Source organism: Hippoglossus stenolepis, chromosome 21 (assembly GCF_022539355.2).
Source record: "Hippoglossus stenolepis isolate QCI-W04-F060 chromosome 21, HSTE1.2, whole genome shotgun sequence".
In the NCBI taxonomy this organism is placed as follows: Eukaryota; Metazoa; Chordata; class Actinopteri; order Pleuronectiformes; family Pleuronectidae; genus Hippoglossus; species Hippoglossus stenolepis.
Genome location: NC_061503.1, coordinates 13,810,259 through 13,832,390, shown reverse-complemented (window position 1 = coordinate 13,832,390; position 22,132 = coordinate 13,810,259). Strand labels below are relative to the sequence as shown.

Sequence of the window (22,132 nt, the reverse complement as noted above, 5' to 3'; positions counted from 1 at the left end):
TAAAATACCTTTGGATGATGATGTATGAAAGAATTATCACGCAGTAAAATGATGTGCAATTAATTTCACATGAAATATATAAAATGTAACTTTTATTACACCTCTTTTACTACAATTCAATATTTTTCCACGAATCACTTTTATATCATTTCAAAAAAAGACAAATCCATTTCTCTCTAAATGACATCATGTGCCTGTAATTCAGAAAAATGGCCTCGTATCAAACCTTTACTTAGGCTCTATGATGTAATGCACCTAATTTCAAAATCCAATAAAACACCGGAATAAAGTCACCGCCACCTCCTCTTTGGTTTCTTCACCTTTACACTGCGTTTTCTTTTAATCTCAAGGTGAACGCATTGTGCCGCGTTGGTTAAAGCTCTGAATAGAAAAAAAAGGCAATATACCTGCGTGACCTGATGGAGATCCATAAGATCCATACGTCTGAATTTCAAATGAGTGGAGGAATTAATTCTTGTGCATATAGGCGTTCACGTTATTTGGATCATACGGTGATGTGGATATTTGCTGTGCACCTCATTCAAATGTCAATTTCAGCACCACGGACAGTTCTCCAGCAGCCTGTGCTTCATGTTTCAGTTCTGGGACTTGACACCAGCGACTTCAGGCTGTATCCCTTCATTTGTCCTGCACACCTACACAAATTAATCTCGCTGATAGGTTTCCTATAGCTTGACGTCACACTTTCCCTCGGCGGCTTGAAGCATGTGACCTCGACGAGCTGTGGCTTCTTTGTTCCACAAACTGTTTTGGCTGCGTCTGTCGCAACTTTGAAATACGACATTAAAAGCAACGTGTGTTCATTCGTCTCCTTAACATTTCAAAGCCGGATCCATGGCAGCGCATTCTCAGTGGTGCTAAAACAAGATAAAAACTAATTGCCTGCGGCTTCAAAAATTACCAGTTCATTATTAAAATGTGCTACAACAAAGCCGTTCGTCACATCCCTTTGACTTTATGGTTGTGGCGAAGTATTTCACTATGCTCAAGTGAAAGCATACAGGTCAGTGATACTGGTTTTACTGATGGTTAGGTTGTAGTGATAAAACCTAGAGTTTTTAAGAGTTTTCTCAATATTTTATATGCACTACACATCCTGTAAAATATTCAGCCCGTTGTAGCTGGAAGGTTATCCATTATTATGAGAATAAATGTGATAAAAATCATTGTATTTATTACGTTAAATTTACGTGTTGATTCTCCTCTGAAGTAAAGTTATGTGAATATACTGAATACACACACAGTTATTTTTAGAAGTCCAGAAGTTGGTGCTGAGGCGACAATCTTTACCCAACAGAACTGGACTTCTTTCTGCTGCTTTACTGAAGACATCAGACCCCAGTTTTTTTTTAATTTCAAGCAGACGGACGGACAGACAGACAGACAAACTTGTCTGAATTCTACAGAGAGCGAGCCTAAGGAGGAGCAGTATTAAGCAGCTGCTACCGCACTTTCCACAATCTAGCTATTTAATTGGCCAAACTGAGGAAAGCGGTCCACAGGGGATGTCTTTTCTGAGTGGTGACAACCTTTCTTGGATGTGCAGTGAGCAGCAACTAAATTGTCACAGTGGAATTATAGAAAGAGACAGGCATTAGTCGGATCCATCAACGGGAAAGAGTTTTTTTTAGGGTTTATGTCTGCCTATGCTGATTCCTGTTCCTCAGATTTTATTACAAATGAACCATTTTTGTTCTTGAATTCTGCAGATCTTTGTAATTGTGAGTTTAATGACAAGAGGCTGATGTTGTTGTTTCATTTAGCATTTCAAAGCAAAACATTAAAGAAAATGTATCACATCTGAATCAATTGCGTGAGAAACACTGGCTGAACAAGATGTGATCGCTTACGTTGTGAAATGTTCTACAAATTCCTCACACCCCAACTCAGTGAGCCAGCAAGTGGTGGAGAGGAACTGCATTCATCTCCGGTTTATGTAATGTTTACCAAGAATAGGTGCATCTCCTCTCAGCTTCCCTAAATCTGAGCTTCAAATAGGTGAAGGGCAGGTGATGTCGTAAATCACTTCATAAGGATGTTTTTACACCAGCGAGCCACCGAGGGAAAACTTTTTTTGGCTGCGTTTGCAGCTTCACACGGTGGATTAGAATAGTCATTGAAGTTATCTGTGGGATTCAGAGAGGTTTTCATACAGATCACAGCTAAAGAGGAGTTCGAGGTTGTTTTTGTTTCATTTAGACTGAGTCAGACTCTTTTCTCCAATCTCTAGTCTTTGTACTAAACGATGTTAATCAGCTTCTGGCTCCACATTTTCATACTCAATCTTCTCATCTAACTCGGCGCAAGTGTATTTTCCAAATGTCAAAATATTAATTTAAGATTTTGGTGCATTTTTTCAGAGCAGATCATTTTATAAGTTTGAATCAAGTCTTTTGTATGAATAAAACATCTCTTTATGCTTTTACTTAATTCACTTCAGCTTCTGCACTTATTTCCTCTCTGGTAACTTTGTAAACAAGCAGGCAGCGCCCACACGAAACCCATTCAACAGTGTGCGTGTGTGTGTGTGTGTGTGTGTGTGTGTGTGTGTGTGTGTGTGTGTGTGTGTGTGTGTGTGTGTGTGTGTGTGTGTGTGTGTGTGTGTGTGTGACAATGCCTTAATTCTAAGGTCGTAATCCTCTCAGGGATATTGCTACGAGTGGCCGCTCCGCTGAGCCAGCTTCCTTAATTGCACATCTGTGCTGATTTGCTACAACTGTAATCTGACATGATGACCCTACATGCTAACCGCTAGCAACAAGCCTCCTGCACATGTCGCAGAAGCTCCTCTGTGTATAAAAGTGTGATGATGCCCATGAGGCTTGTCCTCTGCATCAGGAGCTAATTACCATCCTGTAGCATGTAATTACTTATTGGGGCAGATGGGGGAGAGTGCACGAAAGGTCACTGGCCTGGTAAAGAGGAGTGAGGAGAATCAGTGCCAATCAGCAACCACTTGTGTTTTTTGATATCAGTGATTAACACGATCATTTTCTAGACTTTTAAATGATACACACACACACACACACACACATTTCATTTACATTATATTTCATACATCATTTACACACAACATCTGGACCAGATCAGTGAATGTTTAGAGCTTGTTTGACACGTATATATGTGTCCTGTTAATAAACAAAAGGAGTGCAGTTATAGCATGTAGCGCCTTTATCCTGATAAGGGTGAACAGTGCTTTATGAAACCTCACACCCACTCACACCTACATTCACGCACCCATGGAGGTGGAGCTGTCGTGTAAGGTACAGATCTGAACAACAGGAGAAGATTTGGATTTAAGTCTCTTCCTCAAATTTAGCTGAAGCCAATGGATCAAATTACAGCGAATACTGATGCTGCTGATACTCATCAATAGACGATGACAAATCAATGCCTGCGTTTATCTTCGCACATGGAAAACTAAACATAAGCAGCTTCAAGAGGAGCCACACAATAGCTTCTGCTATCCACTGGCCTATATCTGCAGTGTGTGCAGCTGCCTATTAAGACCTGTTCATCAGCCGGGTAACAATGAGCTTCTTGAGGTTCCATCTGACTGTCCTCCCTGTCTCCCCTTTGGTGTTCAGGGGGAAGATAAACCCAGTTCTTATCTCTGCCTGCAGCTGCCCTGCGGTTACGCTGCCCCACAGGGCGAGCTCCGCTGTCAATGTGAGGGAGGTCGCATAAAGGAGCTGGAGGTGGTGGAGAAGGGTGTAAAGGACAGGCGTGTGCTGCAACACACACACACAATCACACATACACAGCACAGTGGTGGTAAACTGGAAGGTCTTGGTTTTCGCCCCTGTGTGACAACATACATCTGCCCTGGTGATTCGCCTTGGAGTAAAACACAGCCTCGAAAGGGCTGTTCTACACCCTGACCCTGACCTTCAACCTCTGGGACTTTCCCTGCAGGGGTCAATAGGCGATTGTCACATAACATTCAGACACATGTGTAAAATCAGCATACTGTGCATGACATACACAAAGCCCCGAACACAAACACAAACACACACATGCGCCTGTTTTTCCTTTGGGAAATACAAACATTGACATTGCTATGGGCCAAATACTGAGCTGTGCAGTGCCAAAGGTTACTGACTTAACCTGTTCTGACTTTTTGTTTATTGCGCTGGGAGTCAAAATGCTACAGACGAGTAGTTTCCTCAGTTCAGGAACTGTTCAATTAAAATCAACTCTCAAACTGATTTCAGTGTACCTAAGGGTAAACACAGTCCAGATTTGTATTATTAAGTGTGTACAAATTAATATGTGTATTAAAACTGTCTCTCTGATTACAACACCACTGCGACCCCCTGATGGAATGAAAACACGGAATACGAAGCTGCACAAAAGATAATGACCGGGAGACAGAACTGCTCCATTGTTTTTCTCGCAGCAGAATAAAGCCTTAGTTGTGATTTAGTACAATGGCAAAATGTTTTCTTGTTTGGAATAATGGAAGCAATCTGAGTAATTATAGGGGTTTGTTGGAAAAAGATAATAATGTTTGCATAAATAATCATCTGACATAAATTAGAACTCGTTGTAAAGAGCAGGCGAGGTGAGAGTCACACAGTAGATGAGAGTTTTTGGACAATGTTGCACGGCCGCTGAGTCAGCAGTTGTGCTGTGCCATTTGTTTAGCTGACCTAAAAGCCTTTCCTTCCTCAGACTGAAGCACTTCTATAGTACAGGAACTAAAAATATGTGACTTACATAATGTTTAATATGATTAAGGGTATAGAAAACTGTAGGATTTGTTATTTGTTTGTGTGTTGAAATATCTGTAAAGTTTGTTTAGATATGTTTAGATTCAGTATGGGGTGAAAATGAACAGTTGTTTTCATTAAGCAAGGATTTAATACAGTGTTATTTATAACTGAAAGTTTCATCAGCTTCTGAATATGACTGATTATTTTCATGTTCCTGCTAATGATGAATAATTTGCTGCTATAGATTATAATAACTGTAAATAGAGGTTGTGACTCATTAAATTCAATTTTGGACTCAGCGGCTGCTCAGGGGTGCTTTCGATTTATAAGCATCATCATATATTTTCCTACATATTTTGTAAACTATTTCTAAGGGCTGAATAGAGCTCCTTTTTGTATGAAGGTTTATGCAAAAATGCAATATAATGTTTGCACTTTCAGATTCATCATGTTTTATTCAGTTATAAATTAGTGGCTTGACTTTAAATCTAGTATTGAGCATTTGGGGAAGAAGTGATTATCGTCTTCTCAAATCTAATGGATGTTCTTGTGAAAAGTTTGACGTTTCAAAACGTGCAAAATTATACCTGGGAGGAAATCTATTCGAAATTAACTGAACATGGTAGGTGAACTGTGAACTGCACTTCTAAGAATTTCACTTTAAAAACACGAGTAATCATGTGGCATGTTTTAAGACAAAACAAAATGTGTCTGCAATAGTTTCTCCTTAAAAAAATTACTATTTTGTGAGTTACATTGCATCATTTAGCTGACGCCTTTATCCAAAGTGACTTACAGTTAGTGCATTCAGCCATGAGGGTACAAACCCAGAACAACAAGAATCACGTAAGTACATAAGGTTAAAAAAAGCCACGTGTAAGTGCTACATATAAGTATTTTTTAATATTTTTTATTTAAACACCAGAGTTGACGATGAACCATAATCTTCATAACCAAGGTGAAGTCTGAAGAGATGTGTTTTAGTCACAAACAGTCGTGATTTTGTTGAGTGGCTGGGTGTCCCTCGCAGTGAGGGAGCAGCAAGCCGATTGGCTGATGCGGAGCGGACGGGCTGGGGTGTAAGGTTTAACCATGTCCTGTCCTGTCGTCTGGGCCCGATCCGATCGCAGCACGGGGACACAAGTACAAGTGAGTTGGATACAGGACGATGAGCGCAAAGAAACGTTCCCTCTTTCGCAGATGAATGTTATAACAGCTTTCCTCCGCCAAACTCCATCATCTGTCTGCACAGTGAAGTTCAAACGGTCCAATAAAGTTATATTTTTGAGTGAGGGTATTTAACACTTCAGAAATACATGGTACATAGTGCCAAATTGTTTTTTGGACAGAAATGGAAATCCACCTTTAGCTTCAGCATGTTGACGACAGTTACTTAAAAGGAATCGCAGCTGCACGACCCACAATGCCACTTGTTTTGCTTTGCGCCGCTCAGAAACAAGAGACCAGCTGCCTTCGAAGGGTCCTCGAAAGGAAAAGCAAATTCAAGTGTTGTCTCTTCAGTGGACCATCTTTTTAGTCAAAGGCCAAAGTGTTCGAGCATCATCCATGTCAAGTGCCAGGACCCCGTTGCCCCGGAAACAGGAAGGAAGCTATTTTGAGCAGTGGGCCCGCTACCACTCCTCTGCAAGCCGCAGCCGTATGGCAGCTTTGAGAATTGCCTAAAAGTGGCAAAAACTGGCATGAAGCTGCGACGACGTGTATCCTGCCGTCTGCCTGTTGATCTAAATTGGTTTCTTGTTCAAAAAGCAGGGGGAGGAAAGGATTAACACCCCGCTGCACTGAAATAGAGCAGATGTAAAAAGGCAACCATGAATATTGGAAATATGAAATTATTTATAACAGAATTAATCTGCCGCAAAGTGGTGAATGTAGGCACAGCTGTCTTTTCCAGTAGTTAGTACCATGAGGAAGAAGAGTCACCACTTCCAAAGAAATAGATGTTTGACATAATTATCAATTCTATCGCTGGAGCAGAAGAGAAAATATCAGGAAGGTTTTCTTTCTGTGTTTAACGACACAATGGAAAAAACACTGAGCCCGAAAGGGAAGTGTTTCTTTCCTTCTTGCTCTCAGTCTCACACAGTGAAGTCAGAGAGGAGGTTCGACCAGAGAGCAGCTCTCTGGAGGTGGCAGCCAGTCGGTGGTTAGCTCAAGGACTCTTCAGCATGAGGACATGACCTCTGGTCCTGCAGCTGAACTCTATGCTGCCCACATCATCTCTAGATACAATGCATAAACTATACCTGTGTCCTAATTTGTAGTTTAAAACTACACAGTTGATATATGAGAATGATTCCTGATGAGCCACGCGTCTTTCCTGCTCCTGAGAGATCACCTAACACCTCATTAGGACCCCTGACTCACGAGTCAAAGCTATAATTGCATACCCCACTCATCAATTACACAGCAGCGTCACCCCTTTCACTGTGTTTACCTTAAGTCTGCCTGCTCAGAGAGTAAAGGCAGAGAAGAAGAGCCGTTCATTCAGTCGACGCTGCGACTGGCTGAGGGAGGAGAGGCTGAATCAACGAGCAAACAAACACAGACGTCCCCAAGGAATTTGTTTACAATAAGCCACAACTTCCCCTGAGGTGGCACGAGGTGAAAAAACAAGAGGCACCAGCCGAGCAGAAATGGCAGCGCTGCCTAATGGCTGCGCTGGGTGGTTTGGAGCTAACTGTGTGAAACAAATGAGGAAAGACAACATGATTTCTGAAGGTCAATTTTCTGCTCATGTTTTTTTTCTTCCCTGTGAAAGTGCAAACAAACTTTTCTCTCCATCCCAGTGAGGCCAGCAGCAGTGTTTGCTTTAGTCAGTCAGAGTTTCTACAGAACAAGTGTCTTGCTCATATTCAAGATTCAGCAATACTGTCTTATTTCCTGTGATGATAATTGCCAAAAGATCTTTAATGAATATGCAACTTAAAGTATCTTTTACTGTCATTGGATAGGATACCTCAAAGTGTTTCCATTCTACTTACGGGTGCCATCGAAGCGTGTGGCGATGGTGTCCAGAAAGGTGTTCTGAGGGGCCAGGAGCCCCTTCATCACCGGCATCTTGACCCAGGTGTGGGACGGCCAACAGCTGGCTCTCGGTCACACCATCCCAGAGTCAGAGCTGGTGGCTTCCAGGGGCTCTCAGCGGGGGCAGGAGACTTCGAGGGTGACAGTCCAGTGCCAGCCACGGGGACACACATTTACAGTAACAGCAGCCACCTTTCTCTGAGCGACGCCTCTCCCGAAGACAACTTGTGCAGCCTGGGGACGCCTGAAATAGCTCCCTCCACCAGTGAACAGGTTTGGGTGCGGGCGGCTTAGATAGGGCTCACGTCCAGGTGATGCTGAGATCCAAGGAGCGTCACATCACCGCCCAGCTGTTGCTTCTCTGCAGCTTTCAGCCAAAGAGCTCATTCCAGCAGCAATGTGGAGGAAGAAGTTATCATTTTACTCCACTCCGTTTTTTTTTCCATCTACAAAGAGGAGCAGGAATCGGCAAGACCAAAAAAGAAAAGAAAAATAGGACGGGGCATGTGTCTACACCTCTTTCATCCCTCAGCTCAGCGCTCTGTCAGGATGCTGTGGCACAGTAGTTGCATCTTCTTGAGCTTTCTCTCACGACTCGCTCCTGCTTCCATCCACTCCTGCGATATCCCAGCCAATGAGAGGCTGGCAACCTCTGTGGGGACCTGTTCTCGTCTGTGGTGGGGGAAGAGAGTGAGAGAAAGCAAGAGAAAGAGTGAGAGAGAGAGAGAGTGAGTGAGGAGGGAGAGTTGGAGGAGGGAGGGAGGGGAGGGGGATGCTTTCGGAGCTGGTGACAGCACCATTACATCCCATAGAGCTACTATCAGCACATGGCTTTTGTGTGCATGTCTGCAAATCGAGGAAAGATGGATTACCTGCATGTCGGTCAGTGCAGCCTGTTGTATTCTGTTGGGTGCTATTGTGCTGCTCTGTCATTGGAGACTCAAGGGAAATAGTAACCGTGGGGGGAAGCAATATATTCACATCTATTTTCTTATATACATATACTTTTCTTTTTCCAAAGTGAAGGAGCTGCAGAGGCTGTAAGACCTGCAGATGTCAAATCCCATATTCCTAGAATATAGCAACTTTTAAAGTCCCTACTGGATGGAGCTGGTCACTGTTGCCTGCCCATGCAGCATCTACAGTATCCTCATGAGAGAATTAAGGCTCTGGGGTAAAAGCCGCTAAGAGCGGATTAAAAGGATAAGCCTGGAGATGTTTTTCATGAGGACTGAACAGACCAAAGGAAAACGTCACATCTTATCTCACTTTGACCCAAGCAAACAGCGCAGCTTAGCCGATAAGGGAAATACCTCGAGATAGTGACGATGTCGTCTGCCTTAAGATGTTTCCTCCGTCAACAGCAAGACCATTAGGTTTTTATAGGAGTCATGGAAAGAGGAGCTTTCCATTATGATAATGAATGTAACTCTCATTAAATATTAACTAATTCAAACTACATGAAGAAACCTGATAATTAGATGGATGATTATTTTGAGGGTTGGTCCATAAGTTAAATGAAAGGAGTGCAGCTCAGGTTTAAATGCAATGTAAAGACATAGTTAATAAAATGTGAACAGCTTTTGGCAGGAGGGGTTGGAAAATGTGCAGAAGACGACTGCTCTGCTCGTTTTAAATGTGACTAGAAGAGGTTTTCAGCTGCAGTATAGGTCTGAGTTTTACTGAAATTGTGAGGCTGAATTGTCACCGTGATCTATGTGGAGCTTGAGGATGCCGAGGTTGTATATATATGTTTAGCCGGCAGCCAGAAGAAAACCCAGAACACATCCTGCGACAACAATACATCATCTTAAAGTTTTTCATTTATACCTTTCGGGGTATTTTTTTCAGGACTCATAAAACTTGGGAGCGTATGAAGAAACGTATGGGTTTGAAAGTGGAATATTTGCCAGTCGTTGAAATAGAAAGAGACAAATCTCCACAGTACATTTCCTAGACCATACATCAAGTGTAACTCTATGCAGATTGGGGTGTCAAGTAAAATAAAATGGATGCGAGAAGAAACAGAAAAACGTTTCTTGCAGGGGCCTTCTGTAATCTTGAGAAAAGTTTAAGCGATTCCAGCCACAGATGAAGTTTGAAAATATGCTTGGACTTCATCTTGATTGACAGCAACTGCACATCTCCAAGATAAGAGGTCAAAGACGTGGTGAGTGATGATGGTGCTTGTTTGTGCACCGGCACCTTTAATAAATCATTTAGGTGGCTAAGAATTCAGATATAAATAAAAAGGGAGGAAGCAGCTGCAGATTCTGATACTCTGACTGCGTGTATCTCTGTTATCTCATCATTAACATCCTGTCAGTCAGGAAATTCTGCGGAGGAAAGGCCATTAAGATGCATGGAGTAATTAATCCATCCAGCAGGCAGCACAGGTGAGCTGCACCTGGAGAGAAAGAGGCAGAAAACCAGTGAAAGTGGAGGAATAACTCGCAGACTGAGACTAGAAAGTATCGTTCCCTCTCTCAGATCCTATTCAAGCTCCGGCAACCCATCACCACTATTTATTTTTAATGGCCTCTCACTGTCCTTTCTTCTTGTAGTTCATCCATCTCTGCTTGTCACTAATAAAGAGGTTCATCCATTATACATGCCCACTATCTACTCCACGGTCTAATACGACACAGCGACACACAGGCAGCCAGGTGAAATACTACCCCGACTACATCTCCCAGAGTTCCCGAGCTCGTTCTTAACATCTGCTGGAAGTGAAACGCTGAATTTAATGTTCACCGATATTCACAAATGTAACTCTTGCTCACTGTCTTTAAACTTGAATGAGAGTCCACAGCCCTAATCCTGAAGGAAGCTGTGATATCTAGATGAGTTTTATAGCCGTCCTCATTCGCTCGACATCCAAATCTCCCTCCTCTCAATTAAACACGTCCTCCTTACCTCAGCAAACCCATCGAGAAATCAGGCCTGTCATTGGCAAATCTCGGCTGTTTACATTGAATTAACTTGTGACTGAGCAGATGTGCACAGAAGCTCTGTTTGTGCGTGCGTGCGTGTGTGTGTGTTTATGCAAATCCTCAAAGCACATGAGGACAACAGACAGAGGAAGACACACAACATCCTCAACAAGAAGAAAAAAATCTGTATTTAACTGATAACAAAAAGTCAAATAATAAATACAAATACTTCAGATTTCTCGTATTCTCTCTATAAGCGCCAGAAGGCCCTGGCAACAGCTAAGCTCAAATCAGATTGGCCCCTGAATGCCACTTTCCTGTCAGCAGTATTTTTATTTTACTTTAATATTTTTTCTTTTATATAAAACCTTACTGAATCAGGAATTGTAAATGGTTGTTGGACATATAATTGGCACCTCTGTGTAAATTGTGGTCCTTTAATGGCCCCTAAAAAATCTTAGATTCGACACAGGTACTCAGATCATCTGCACAGGAAACTACCCTGCTGAGTTCAAATAAATGAATCCAAAAAAGAACTTAATATTCTATACTTGTCTGACACTGAGAAAATAAAGCACATTTTTTAATTTGGTTCAGTAGTTTGAGCTTGAACGTTTTTTGACTTATGGATGAATATCTTTAATCTGACATAAAAGCCTGAAAATCCCTGTTATAAGAACAAAGAAAAGCAACAACAGTTCCCACTATTTTTGTAGTTTCAGTTCTTTAAAGCTCAGATGTCTTTTTTTTAGCTTTGGCAGAAGTATATGTGTAGATACAAAACTACATAGCAACACTGGCACAAGAGCAGGGAGGTGAAATGTGAAAGTCGGCCTGTATCCACGGATGTGCTGGAGAACACGAGGATGATAACACACTCACTTCCTCAGGTAACCACAGGTTTAACTGTTTAACCCCCCCTCCGAGAGGAAAGCAAGACCCCAGCCTCTGTTTCGTTACGGGCTTCAATGAGCCAAATTTAGCTTTTTATCACTGCTGCTTGGGTCTGATCGCACCATGGAGCCTGAATGAGGCGAGATCAGTGTCAAATCCCTACTGAAGTGGGACGTTACTAAAAATATTAGCCCACTTTGTGGACAGAGGGGCCTGCAGAGAGAGAAGTATGCCATGCAACAACATGTGAGGCCTGTTCAGTGTTTAGCTGCACATTTTTTGCCATCTTTGACAACATGGTAAAGATTCACAAGAAGTTTAGTCAAGAGAGAATCTGACAAAACAATATTTGCATAATAATGCCAGATTTAGTTCATATTTAAGTCCTGACTACGATTAATCTAAATATTGCTGTGTGTAAAAGCCAGTTGTAGAATGGAGCTAATGGAACAAATAAAAAGTGAATCTGTACACACAAGATTAGCCCCCTCTAGTGGTGGATGATATCACTCAATAGGGAAACCTTATTGTGATGAACCAACAGTTCAGGAGACACATGGAATAATGAAAACTCATTTTCAGTTTCAAGAAATGATATAATCTCCAGGACATCCATTCTTTTCAAGATGATTCTAAAGGGTGAAAACATAACCTCCTTGGTAGATGTAATATGAGCCCTCAACATACATCAGTTTTACTTGCAGAAATTTAACAAAGTTTCTGGGTCAAAGAATTTAAGCTGTTTTGCCGCCTCACTCCATGATTTGGGCAAACAAGGGGTTTAAATCTTATCATCTTACTTATGGTGACACTGTGAATATGGTGATGCCAAAACTTTCAATATCACCAGATGGTGTTGACTAAAAGAGCGATATTTTAAAGAATATGAAGCTATGTCAATATTTTACGAGCTTTAGGAGAGTTTTTTCTTTTATGTTCTTTTGCTTTTTCACCAGCTGCACCAAAACCCATCACTGTACCTAAAATAAAATGCCTTCTCCTTTAAGACTTTTACCTGATATTAGGAAACAAAACTAAAACCTGGTTAGATAAACTCAGAAATGATCTTTAGCACTGGATATAGACAACATATGGTTTAATTGTGACTGTCAGGGAAGCCTGGAGAGGTCCTTAAAACATTTCATCAAACAAAACAACAGTAGCAGTTTAACAGTTTGCTTTAATAAAATCATAAATATAGTTGATATAAACATTTTCAATAGTCAAAAATGAGCCTTTTTGTCTCATCTCGGTTGCTAAAGGCACAATTCACCAACTCCGTCATTCAGTCAGTCGGCGCTCACCACAGTCAGAGTCACGGTTTCAGGAAACCGTTTTTCCCAGTAAGAAATCCGCGTATTCTTTCCTGCGCAGCACCCGGTGCATTTTGAAGGTGTTGGGGGAGGTGTTTGAGAAATCCATCATCTGCTTACGAAGCTCCTTGAACGCGCCGTCCGCCACCAGCTGCACCCTCATTGGTCCGATGCTGCCCTTGACACGGAAAGACCTGTAGACCGCCGAGTCCTGCTGGAGACAGATGTCCAGCTGAAAGGAAGGAGAGAAGACAGGGAAAGACAGTTATGAGTGATTTCATGATAATACAAAAAAACAAGAGAACATGCTGTGTATTTCTGCTGCATGCTGTTCTCACCTTGTATCGCTGCTCCTCTGTGAGGTTCCTCACACCTTTCAGCTCCACGAACACCTGGTAATGAGGATCTGAGCCGCCTATTGAATCTCCTACAACACCAACACAGTAACGTAAGATTCATCATAACGCAAACTGAGCCTGACCGACCACTCAGAAGATTTCCCACACACAAAAGGTCAGATTAAAACATCATTGTGATCTTGCATCAAAACAAGTGCTCCTACTTCCTGCCAAAGAATCTGAAACACCCCAAAAAGCTGCATCATGGATTCAAGCAGCCCTACATCTTACCCATGATGCCGCTCTCAGCACAGCAGTAGTCGATCAGTTGAGATCCTGGCCACTGAGTGACGGCTTTCTTCAGAGTGTTAAGGAACAACGCTTCAGAAACCTTCTCCCCCCGAACGTTCAACATCTGACCCCGTCTGAACGGAGACGGAAACAGGGGCAAAATACTAATCTTTAAAAATGTACTCAGGCAGAAAAACAAAAAATACTTTACACACAGTTTGAGATGATACACATGTATTTAGTTGTACACAGTGTTGTACTGTACCTGTACTGAAACTCAACCATCGGACACTGATTATGGAACCCGACCACTTTCAAAATGTCTCCCATGCGATATCTGTGAAACGGCAAAATACAGACATCACTTCTACAACTGTCCAACACATCTGATGTTCAATAGTTTACATGTTAATGACAATGTATCAGAGCGTCTGTAGAAGCCAGAGCTCAGATCTTGATATTAGCTTCATCATGCAGGGCAGTCAAGTGAAACCACATCACAACAACAATGACACAAAGTAATTATGGGGCAACATTTCACTCACACAACTTTTTGTGCATACAATTTGAATGAAGGACACTTCATTTAAATCAGACCAAACAATGCTCCGACCACAAACAATGAGGAAATCATTTTAAAAATAAATAAATTGATATATAAGTAAAACATTTTCCTACCTGAAGAGTCCGGAAGCGTTTGTGATGACAAGCTCGTAGCTCTGTCCCTCCTTCACCTCCTCCATCAGCAGAGTGTGAGGCGCCTCCTCCTCCAGGCTGCTCTCGGGCAGGAACTCGCAGAACATGGAGCGAGGACACAGCAGGTAGCGTCTGTTTGGCTCCTGAGGCCACAGGTTCACCCCGATCAGACCTGCAGGGGCCCACATATTCAATTAAAGACGATAGAGGAATTTCTAACTTGACAACGCAGACAAAACTATGTCTGGACCCTGTAGAGCGCATACCTCCGCCGATGCCCAACAATCCCCTTACATACACCAATCCGCCATGTTGGTTTGGACATGGTTCTAAATCTATTGGTGATATATATGCACAATGTTCATTTCCTGCTAAAACCCCATTATCTCAGCTACACATTGGCGTGTACAGGACTCAAAGATCACCCTTTGGCTTTGGAGCCGAAAGGAATGATGTTGACATTTTATTATTGAATAAACGATTAATCTTTTAAATTATGGACCGTCCAAAACAATAAAAATGGCCATCACAAGTTATCAGAAGCAAACACTGCATCTTTATACGCATCAGTAGCCAATAATGAAGAAAATAACTCCAGTCTTTTGTGCATTTGTGAATCCGTGACCAACAAATGTACTTTTTAGGGTAATGAATAAAAAAGTTTTTGGTCCTTACATCATTTTATCAGCTTTTAAGTCTATTTAAGCTACTTACATTACATTAACTGTAGAGGCCTGCTGTGGGCCAAGCATAATACATACTTAATGTGCTTATTGGACCATGGATTATGGGACCTTGTGAGGCTTTTGCAGGACAGTAGGACACTCGCCCTCCACCTGTTATGTCAGGCAGAATTTTCCTGGCCCTGTACCATCAGTACTGACTCTCACTTTGTCATTGACAGCAGCTGTTCCCACAGCGGTGTCCAGGGTCGAGTGCAGGTTCTTACCTTCAGTAGCAGCATAAAAGGGTGAGTAGAAAGGCACCCCCTGGCAGTAACTCTCCCTCAGCATTTCCCCGTAGATCTGATTGGAACCCGAGTCCACAGCCAGCACCAGGTGGAGGTGAGGCCACAGCCGCTTGGCAATCCCCTTGAAGCCGTCCTGGAAGTTGACCCGGAGCTGAGCGGCTCTCTCTGGGTCTGGCTTCATCAGAGCTTCGAGCCTGGTCCTCACTTTGGGCTCCAGAGCCAGAGCACTGCTGACCGTCCCTCGTTCGATGTCCCCGACAAGCTCCTGCCAACGATCCTGCAGGACGGAGAGGAGATCAGAGAGAAATTACTTTTATAATCCTTATTTCATCAAACAAGTTAACATTGCAGTCAGTGGGAACAGTCACAGACCCCAACATGATATTTGGGATTTTTCAGAATGTTTGGTTGGGTTTATAACACATTTTATATCATTTGCTGCTGCATTTATAAATCATATCAAAAATAGAGAAGAGAGTGATGCAAAAAGAAAACAGTCTGTACCTGTAGGGCAGCGAAAGCATAGAAAACTGTGGATGCAAAGTTGGACTCCAGCGTTCCCACACTCTGATCCTTCAGAGCAAACAGGAGGTGCAGGTAGAGGGTATCCTTCTCACTGGGAACCTAAAGGGTGAAGGGTGAACAGTTTTATTTGAAATCATTCCGAAATGTTTACGTTGATCTGCATTGAAATCAAGAGAAAACCATAAAAACAAATGTTCAGAAACTGTATCTACTTCCATAACAATGGATATGTTTATTGTACCTCAAAGGCGGGTGCTGGGGTGGTGTAGAGGTTCAGCATGTGGCGGGAGGAGGCTGGCGTGGAGGAGTTAGGTCCAATGGTAATGCCGGCCTCAGACTGGCGAAAGGTAGGTGTGTAGAAGAACTTGGTCGTGCGCTGCAGGCTGTCAGTTGCAGGGAACGCCTGCCGCATGGCGTCCAGACACACAGTCACTCCCTGGTGGACAAACCCAAATGATTATTGTCATCATCATAGTTTTATATGTACAACACATGCTGGAGCTTGGCCAACACATCATCGACACCAAGCGCCGGCTTCACCTGCAGGAAGAACTCAGTGTTGGTGTCCTTGGTGCTGAGCAGCATGGCGCTGGATCCCGACGTCCCAGACGTCATGGCCAGGATCAGCGGCTTCTCAGCAATGATCACCTTCTCCTCTCCTGCAGCGATGCGTCTGATGAGATCTCTGTAATGCTCATACGTGGTGATGGGGTGACGCGCCCGGAAACTGGCGCTGTCTGAAACACCAGTGTCACCGTGAACAAGCAGTTTAAGACAGAATTTCACTGACCATCAGTCGACTTTTGAGCTGAAATCATAAAGTCACACTTTTCTTTTTCAAGGGTCCCATAGCTTCATCTTATGTCTTTAAATTACTCATGAGTTTGATAATAGTCATAATTATATCTTTATGTACATTTTACTTAAAACCAAATAAAAAAAAAAACGTTTTATGCATTAGAAACATCTGACTAATTAACATTTCATTGAAATATGTTTGGGATTTTGATCCTATGTGCTTGTTTATCGACAAAACATGAACATTGAAATCCATTTGGGTTTAATCGTCACAAAAGTAAAACCAAAGATCGAGATTAAATTGAAAGAAAACAGAAATGCCGAATATTCTAAAATGTGAGAATCTGACACTTTCATTATTGTATAAATTAATAAACTAAACAAATGATGGACTGATAATCCACTAAAATAAGTGATTAGAAAACATTGACATGAGCTGAGAGGGATTATAACAGGTATTCTACACCTTTTTAGTCTTTAATTGAAGAAAACAATCGCTGATTATGTATTGATTGATTAATTGGGAAATTGTCACTTAGAGTAAGGTGAAGAAAATCTATGAAGTCAAGTAAAAACATTATAACCTCAGTGAAACGCGGGTTCAGGTCCTACTGGCATCGCTTGCTGTGCCTATAGACTTTACGTAAACCATATATCATGTTACATCACAGCTCAGTTCAAGGACACGTGTGTGAGAGAGCTGCTGATCCTCGTCAAAACGAGGTTATTCTTCCTCTCACCTTTCATGGAGCTGAAGTCAAACTCTCTTCCATAACTCGTGTCGGTGTTTTTTCGCAGGCGCTTCAGCAGCGTCTCCTCCTGGACCCGCTTCACGTTGAGGGTGTCGTCCTCCAGCCTCCTTCTCTGCCTCCTGCCCAGCCAGCCCACCGCCTTCACGGCCACGTACTGCCCGAGCAGCCCGCTCCACGTCCGGCTCTCGCCCCTCACCTTCGAGCCGATGTCCCTCCAGAGGAGCGCCATCCCGACCAGGGAGCACACACCGAGGGCGGAGGGCAGGAGCGGCGGCATCCCTGTGGGGGGGGAGACCCGGGGAATGAGACGAGCCAGGTGGGGGCGCTGTTGGTTTATGTTACACCTATTTTTTTTTTTTTTTTACCATCTTTTGAAAAACCAACACACAACACAGACTCTGCTTCACTGTCACAACCACACGTGTCACGTTCAGCTGCGTCCTCTTACCATGCGTCTGTACAACGATGGCGACAGCGACCGATAAAACCGCAAAGCCCAGCGGCACAGCGACACGACGCCAAGAGGAAGCCATGTGGACAAAACTGTGTCACCCGCTGTCCCTGCTGTTTCAACTGTTTACGTGTTTATTAACAATCAGGCTTCATGTTTACGATCCTCAACTTCTGCTTCCTCTCAGCTGTCTGAGCAGCTTCCGTGTTTGGGTCAGAGCCGGCCCCTGATTGGTTGACTGAACGATGACGCGTCTCATGGCTGCTTTCAGTTTTACTCTCTTTATTAATTGTGGAAAATTAACAAACTGTAAAACAATCGTACACAACATTTAGAAAATATGTAGAATGTAGAATTTACACCATACAATACTACATAAGACATATATATGTTCATATAGTAATACAAAGAATAAACTTTATTTATATAGCACTTTTTGAGTTTACAAAGAGAAATATCAATGTGACAAGGATGATGTGATGTTTCCTTTTAAGACCAGTTTAAGTCAGTTTCTCCTCTGGCTGCACATGAGTCCACAGAAGCTCGTTCATCAGGTCCTTCTCCTCAGAACCTGCAAAACATCAGACACAAAAACACACCGAAAACTTTGATGATGGACTGAAACAATCAGTCAGAGAGAGATCAGCAGTTTCCTCACCTACTTCATTTCCATGGTGATGGCTGATGAGAGCAGACATAAGATTATGTGAGATGCATGAAGTGATAAACACGATCAAAATGATTTTAGATGTATTCAATGTGTTTGTTTTATTGGACTAACCTTCCCAAGAGGAAGGGAACACTACGGCTCCATCGACAGACGCACCGCGGATCAGCTCAGCCAACCAGGACACCTCCGCTGGGTCATCAACAAAAACCTCCTCTGGTTCATCGACGCACAACTCAACCTCTGCCACAGTCAACACAAACGCAACCATAACTTAAGCTGCAGTTACTGTTCAATCTAATCCCAAGAAAACAAAATGCTGAGCAGCTGAATAACATGTTGGAACATTGGAACATATTTTCTCCTCTGAGGTGACCTGTGAAAGACTCTTCATCTTCCTCCGCCTCCTCTTCCTCCTCCTCTTTGGACCAGGCCGTGCTTGTTCCCGCTGCAGCGCTGCAGTCAGACATGGAGGACGTGAGGTTGTCGGTTTGAAGCCGCTGTCTCAGGCCTGCTGTGTCACAGATGTAGGCCTCTTTGTAGAAATGACTGGCTGCACATATAGACCCAGACATTGAAAAAGAGAAAGGAAAAATGCACCTTTGAATTATGATTATGTCAGAAAAATTGTAATTGTGATGAATCTGAAATAGTCACAATGATTTTGTTGCGTTTGCAGTAATTTATATTGCAACCGCTTGGCCTTGAATATGAAGGCTGTCCCATTAAGGACATGTACCACAAACAGAAGTCCATGAGTTTGTAGGATTCACCCACTGACCCTCCATGTCCTCCAGCTGCTGGATGTAGCTGACTGCGTCTCTGGTGTCGATGTGCAGCCGGTGACTGTTGGTGAGGTGCCTCAGGATGTGTTTGGAGTGGAAGGCAGAGTGAGTGTAATACACTAGCTCAGGGAGACACAGAGACCCGACGGCAGCGACTTCAAACCGTCTGCCCTGGAGAGCAAGAAAAAAGGAAAGGTTAAAAAACTAGGTGGAGGTGATGTTCTATAGGTGGCAATAGGTTTATGTAAGTTTAGGTATGTATATTGTGTTTTAAGGGCCACAACCTGGAAAGTGAAGCGGTCGATGTTGGTCCAAGAAAGATCGTACAACAGACACAGTTTCCCTTCCACCTCCTTCAGAAAAAAAATCTAATCAGTTCACAATTATTAAATAATCCAACTCACAAGTAAATTGTTTCAGAAAGTAAAGATGTTTCTTTACATTCACAAGTCAAAACAAGTCAAAGCCATTGAGGAGGACCCACCTCATAAATATGGACTCCTTTCACCACCACCCCAAGAAGGATTGAACTTCTCCGCTCTCTTTTATTCTGAAGAGATTGAAGAACATGAGCAATTTATAACAGATGCTGCAGCAGAGAATAGGAACTTCAGTTAAATATGCACAAAAATTAATTAAAAACTAAAGATTAGAGACTATATTAGAGAAGTAAGCAGCTTGACCAAGGGATAATCAGTGTGGTATTATCTCTATTAATCTTCAGGTATAAATTGCTCCAAATTCACACCAACAGTGTCTTCGATCCTGTATTTTGATTAATGTACAGACGTCTGAAACTGAAACACATCCTCCCAACCCTCTGATATGATGTTGTGTGTCTGCTTCTTTACAGGTTAAAGGTTTCTGGTGTTTTCCTCCTCTGTGAATTGAATCACTGACTGTGTCTGGGTTCAGTCAGACCTGTCTCATCCTGTAGAAGGTGACCGGTCCGTCCTGCAGGCTGCCGGCCTCTTTGATAAACTGCAGCGTGGCCTGGCTGCGTGTCACACCTCTCAGGTCGCCGTGCAACGCAGGGCCGTGCTGGAGCAGGTAGTCTCGCCCTCGACGTTTAATCAGCTGAGTACAAATTCATTTAGTCACATCCACACAAAATAAATTATGATTTCAAAGGTTGTGGTCACACTTCATTTGTAAGTCTATTTTTTACCCAGGAGGGGAAGTAATCTTCAGGAAGGAAGTAACATCTTTCCTCCTCCTCTTCTTCATTCCCAACTCTCCGCTCCAGATCTCCAACTTCAGCCTGAAGAGCAGAAGCTGCGAGCTGGAAGAACAGAGCTTCCTGCTGGCGGCTCTGTGAGCGCAGCACCTTCTGCCTCAGCTCAGTGTAGTAGAGCTGCTGCACTTTGCTGCTCCTGAAACAACCAATCAGGGTACTCAAATCACAAATGTCAATTCTGTTATGTGGAAGTCTGGGAGCTTTATAATTGTTCAGAAAATGATGCTGATGAGAGACCAACTTACAATATCAGCTGCCCATTCTCTATATAATACTGCACCCTCAGAAATACGATGAAGGGGACCTGAGAATGTTCAGAACAGAGTCAAAGAGGAATATCTTATTTAAATGCTTATTTAGGTGGAGTTAAGATTGGAAGACACAAAGAAAAATCATGCAACAAAGACCTGATTTTCATTAAATTGTACGAAAACAATTAAAACTCACTGTTATTGAGCTTCTGTTCCATCTTTTGCCAAAGTACTTGCTCAACTTCAGGCCCAAATCAAGAAAGAGATATTCATTATCTATGGAAAGCAAATAAGGCATCAAGTCCAATGATTGTTTTGTGCACAGTTTATTAAATACATTTGAAACAATCAATGTCAAATAACTCCTACAGGCTAATGAGGAGTTACTGCCCCCTTCAGTGCGAGCATCCTCCCTACGCTGCAGCATTCCACAGTGAATGAAGTGAAAACATTTTCACACGACCTCCCGCGCATGTGACACTATCGCTGACCTCTGAGAACAGCCAGGCCGAAGATGTAGAGATCAGTGACTCCGAGCTGCTTCAAAACGCTGGTCAACACCTCCTGGGCTTTGGCTTTCACCTGGAAAACACCACAGTGACACACACTGTAATAATAAGGGTGACACAAGAGCTACGTGATAAAACGTTTGGTTAATTATTAGGTAATCCGACATGATGGAGATCCCTTGTTCAAATATATAAACAGCTTTTTTTATTTTAAGGATTTTTCATTTCTTAAACCAGCACTTCAAAAATCAGACTTCTGTCATCAAGAAAACTTCAAGATCACATGATCACTTGACATTTTTCTGCCCTAAATATGTGGAAAAACATTTTCCAGTTTTTGCATAAGAATAATTCACTTTGAGCAAAGCCATATGCAACTAAATTAAATGCCAATGTCTCAACACTGGCAGTGAAGAAAAGCCTTTAAGTGGTTGAGATATATAAACTTATTTAATTCCAAGTGATGCATTGGGATGAAAGAGAATAAAACAAACCAATAAACAGACTTAGAAACGACTCACTGTGACGGTACAGTCCAGGTGCTGCTTGTTGGGCAGAAGGATGCACACTCGTCGCTTCTGTTTCGTCCTCATTGTCACAGGAGCTTCTGTTGGTCTCAGTCCTGCTTATATCCCCCCCTCCTGTCCTTCAGTGGGATAAACACACACATCAGCCCGCCCTCCGCAGCCTGACATGTTCTGACACAAATCGAACAGTGCATAGTAATGCTATAAACAAAGTTAATCTGTGAAGTTTAGAGCTGAAGCAATTACTTGGCAGTAAGATTGATTATCAATTAATATTTTTTTTCCAAGCACAAATACCACATTCAACACTCTCTGGTGTCAGTTTTTAAAATGTGAGCATTTGCCGCTCTTCTGTCGTAAAATATACAGCATGAGAATATAAAGCGTACGTTGGAAAAGTTGTGGGCACTTTAG

The 22,132-nt window shown here is 42.6% G+C and overlaps 3 protein-coding genes across 3 annotated transcripts in view; all 3 read right to left on the bottom strand.

The window, feature by feature from the left end:
• kcnh4b (potassium voltage-gated channel, subfamily H (eag-related), member 4b) overlaps positions 1-7,814 on the bottom strand; it is a 33,713-nt gene extending 25,899 nt beyond the window's left edge. Inside the window, exon 1 of the mRNA XM_035144889.2 lies at positions 7,739-7,814. Within this exon, the coding sequence (XP_035000780.1) occupies positions 7,739-7,814 (76 nt within the window). The remainder of the gene's footprint in view (positions 1-7,738) is intronic.
• Positions 7,815-12,770: 4,956 nt separating this feature from the next.
• On the bottom strand, positions 12,771-17,970 carry ghdc (GH3 domain containing). Its single transcript, XM_035145225.2, has 11 exons — positions 17,740-17,970; positions 17,280-17,570; positions 16,282-16,478; positions 15,983-16,177; positions 15,721-15,840; positions 15,196-15,493; positions 14,229-14,418; positions 13,816-13,887; positions 13,551-13,684; positions 13,260-13,348; positions 12,771-13,153 (listed from the first exon to the last, which is right to left on the bottom strand). The coding sequence occupies exons 1-11, from the start codon at positions 17,822-17,824 to the stop codon at positions 12,932-12,934; spliced, it is 1,893 nt and encodes a 630-aa protein (XP_035001116.2). The 5' UTR covers positions 17,825-17,970; the 3' UTR covers positions 12,771-12,931.
• A 490-nt stretch (positions 17,971-18,460) lies between these two features.
• LOC118100295 (FERM domain-containing protein 6) lies at positions 18,461-21,784 on the bottom strand. The gene is made up of 11 exons (XM_047338430.1): positions 21,713-21,784; positions 21,174-21,264; positions 20,879-20,958; positions 20,677-20,735; positions 20,363-20,567; positions 20,116-20,271; positions 19,679-19,744; positions 19,479-19,547; positions 19,191-19,365; positions 18,786-18,962; positions 18,461-18,682 (listed from the first exon to the last, which is right to left on the bottom strand). Exons 1-11 carry the CDS (start codon positions 21,782-21,784, stop codon positions 18,519-18,521), a joined length of 1,314 nt encoding a protein of 437 aa, XP_047194386.1. The 3' UTR covers positions 18,461-18,518.
• Positions 21,785-22,132: the final 348 nt, after the last annotated feature.

Excerpts from the sequence above, each read along its gene's own strand:
- ghdc (XM_035145225.2), bottom strand. The coding sequence starts at position 17,824 with ATGGCTTCCTCTTGGCGTCGTGTCGCTGTGCCGCTGGGCTTTGCGGTT. Across the intron at positions 15,494-15,720 it reads ATGCTTTCGCTGCCCTACAG|GATCGTTGGCAGGAGCTTGT; the intron begins GTACAGACTGTT and ends TCCGTCCTGCAG. Across the intron at positions 14,419-15,195 it reads CTTTTATGCTGCTACTGAAG|GTCTGATCGGGGTGAACCTG; the intron begins GTAAGAACCTGC and ends GGGCCCCTGCAG.
- LOC118100295 (XM_047338430.1), bottom strand. The coding sequence starts at position 21,784 with ATGAGGACGAAACAGAAGCGACGAGTGTGCATCCTTCTGCCCAACAAG. Across the intron at positions 20,736-20,878 it reads GGAACAGAAGCTCAATAACA|GTCCCCTTCATCGTATTTCT; the intron begins GTGAGTTTTAAT and ends GAACATTCTCAG. Across the intron at positions 20,272-20,362 it reads AAGATTACTTCCCCTCCTGG|CTGATTAAACGTCGAGGGCG; the intron begins GTAAAAAATAGA and ends ATTTGTACTCAG.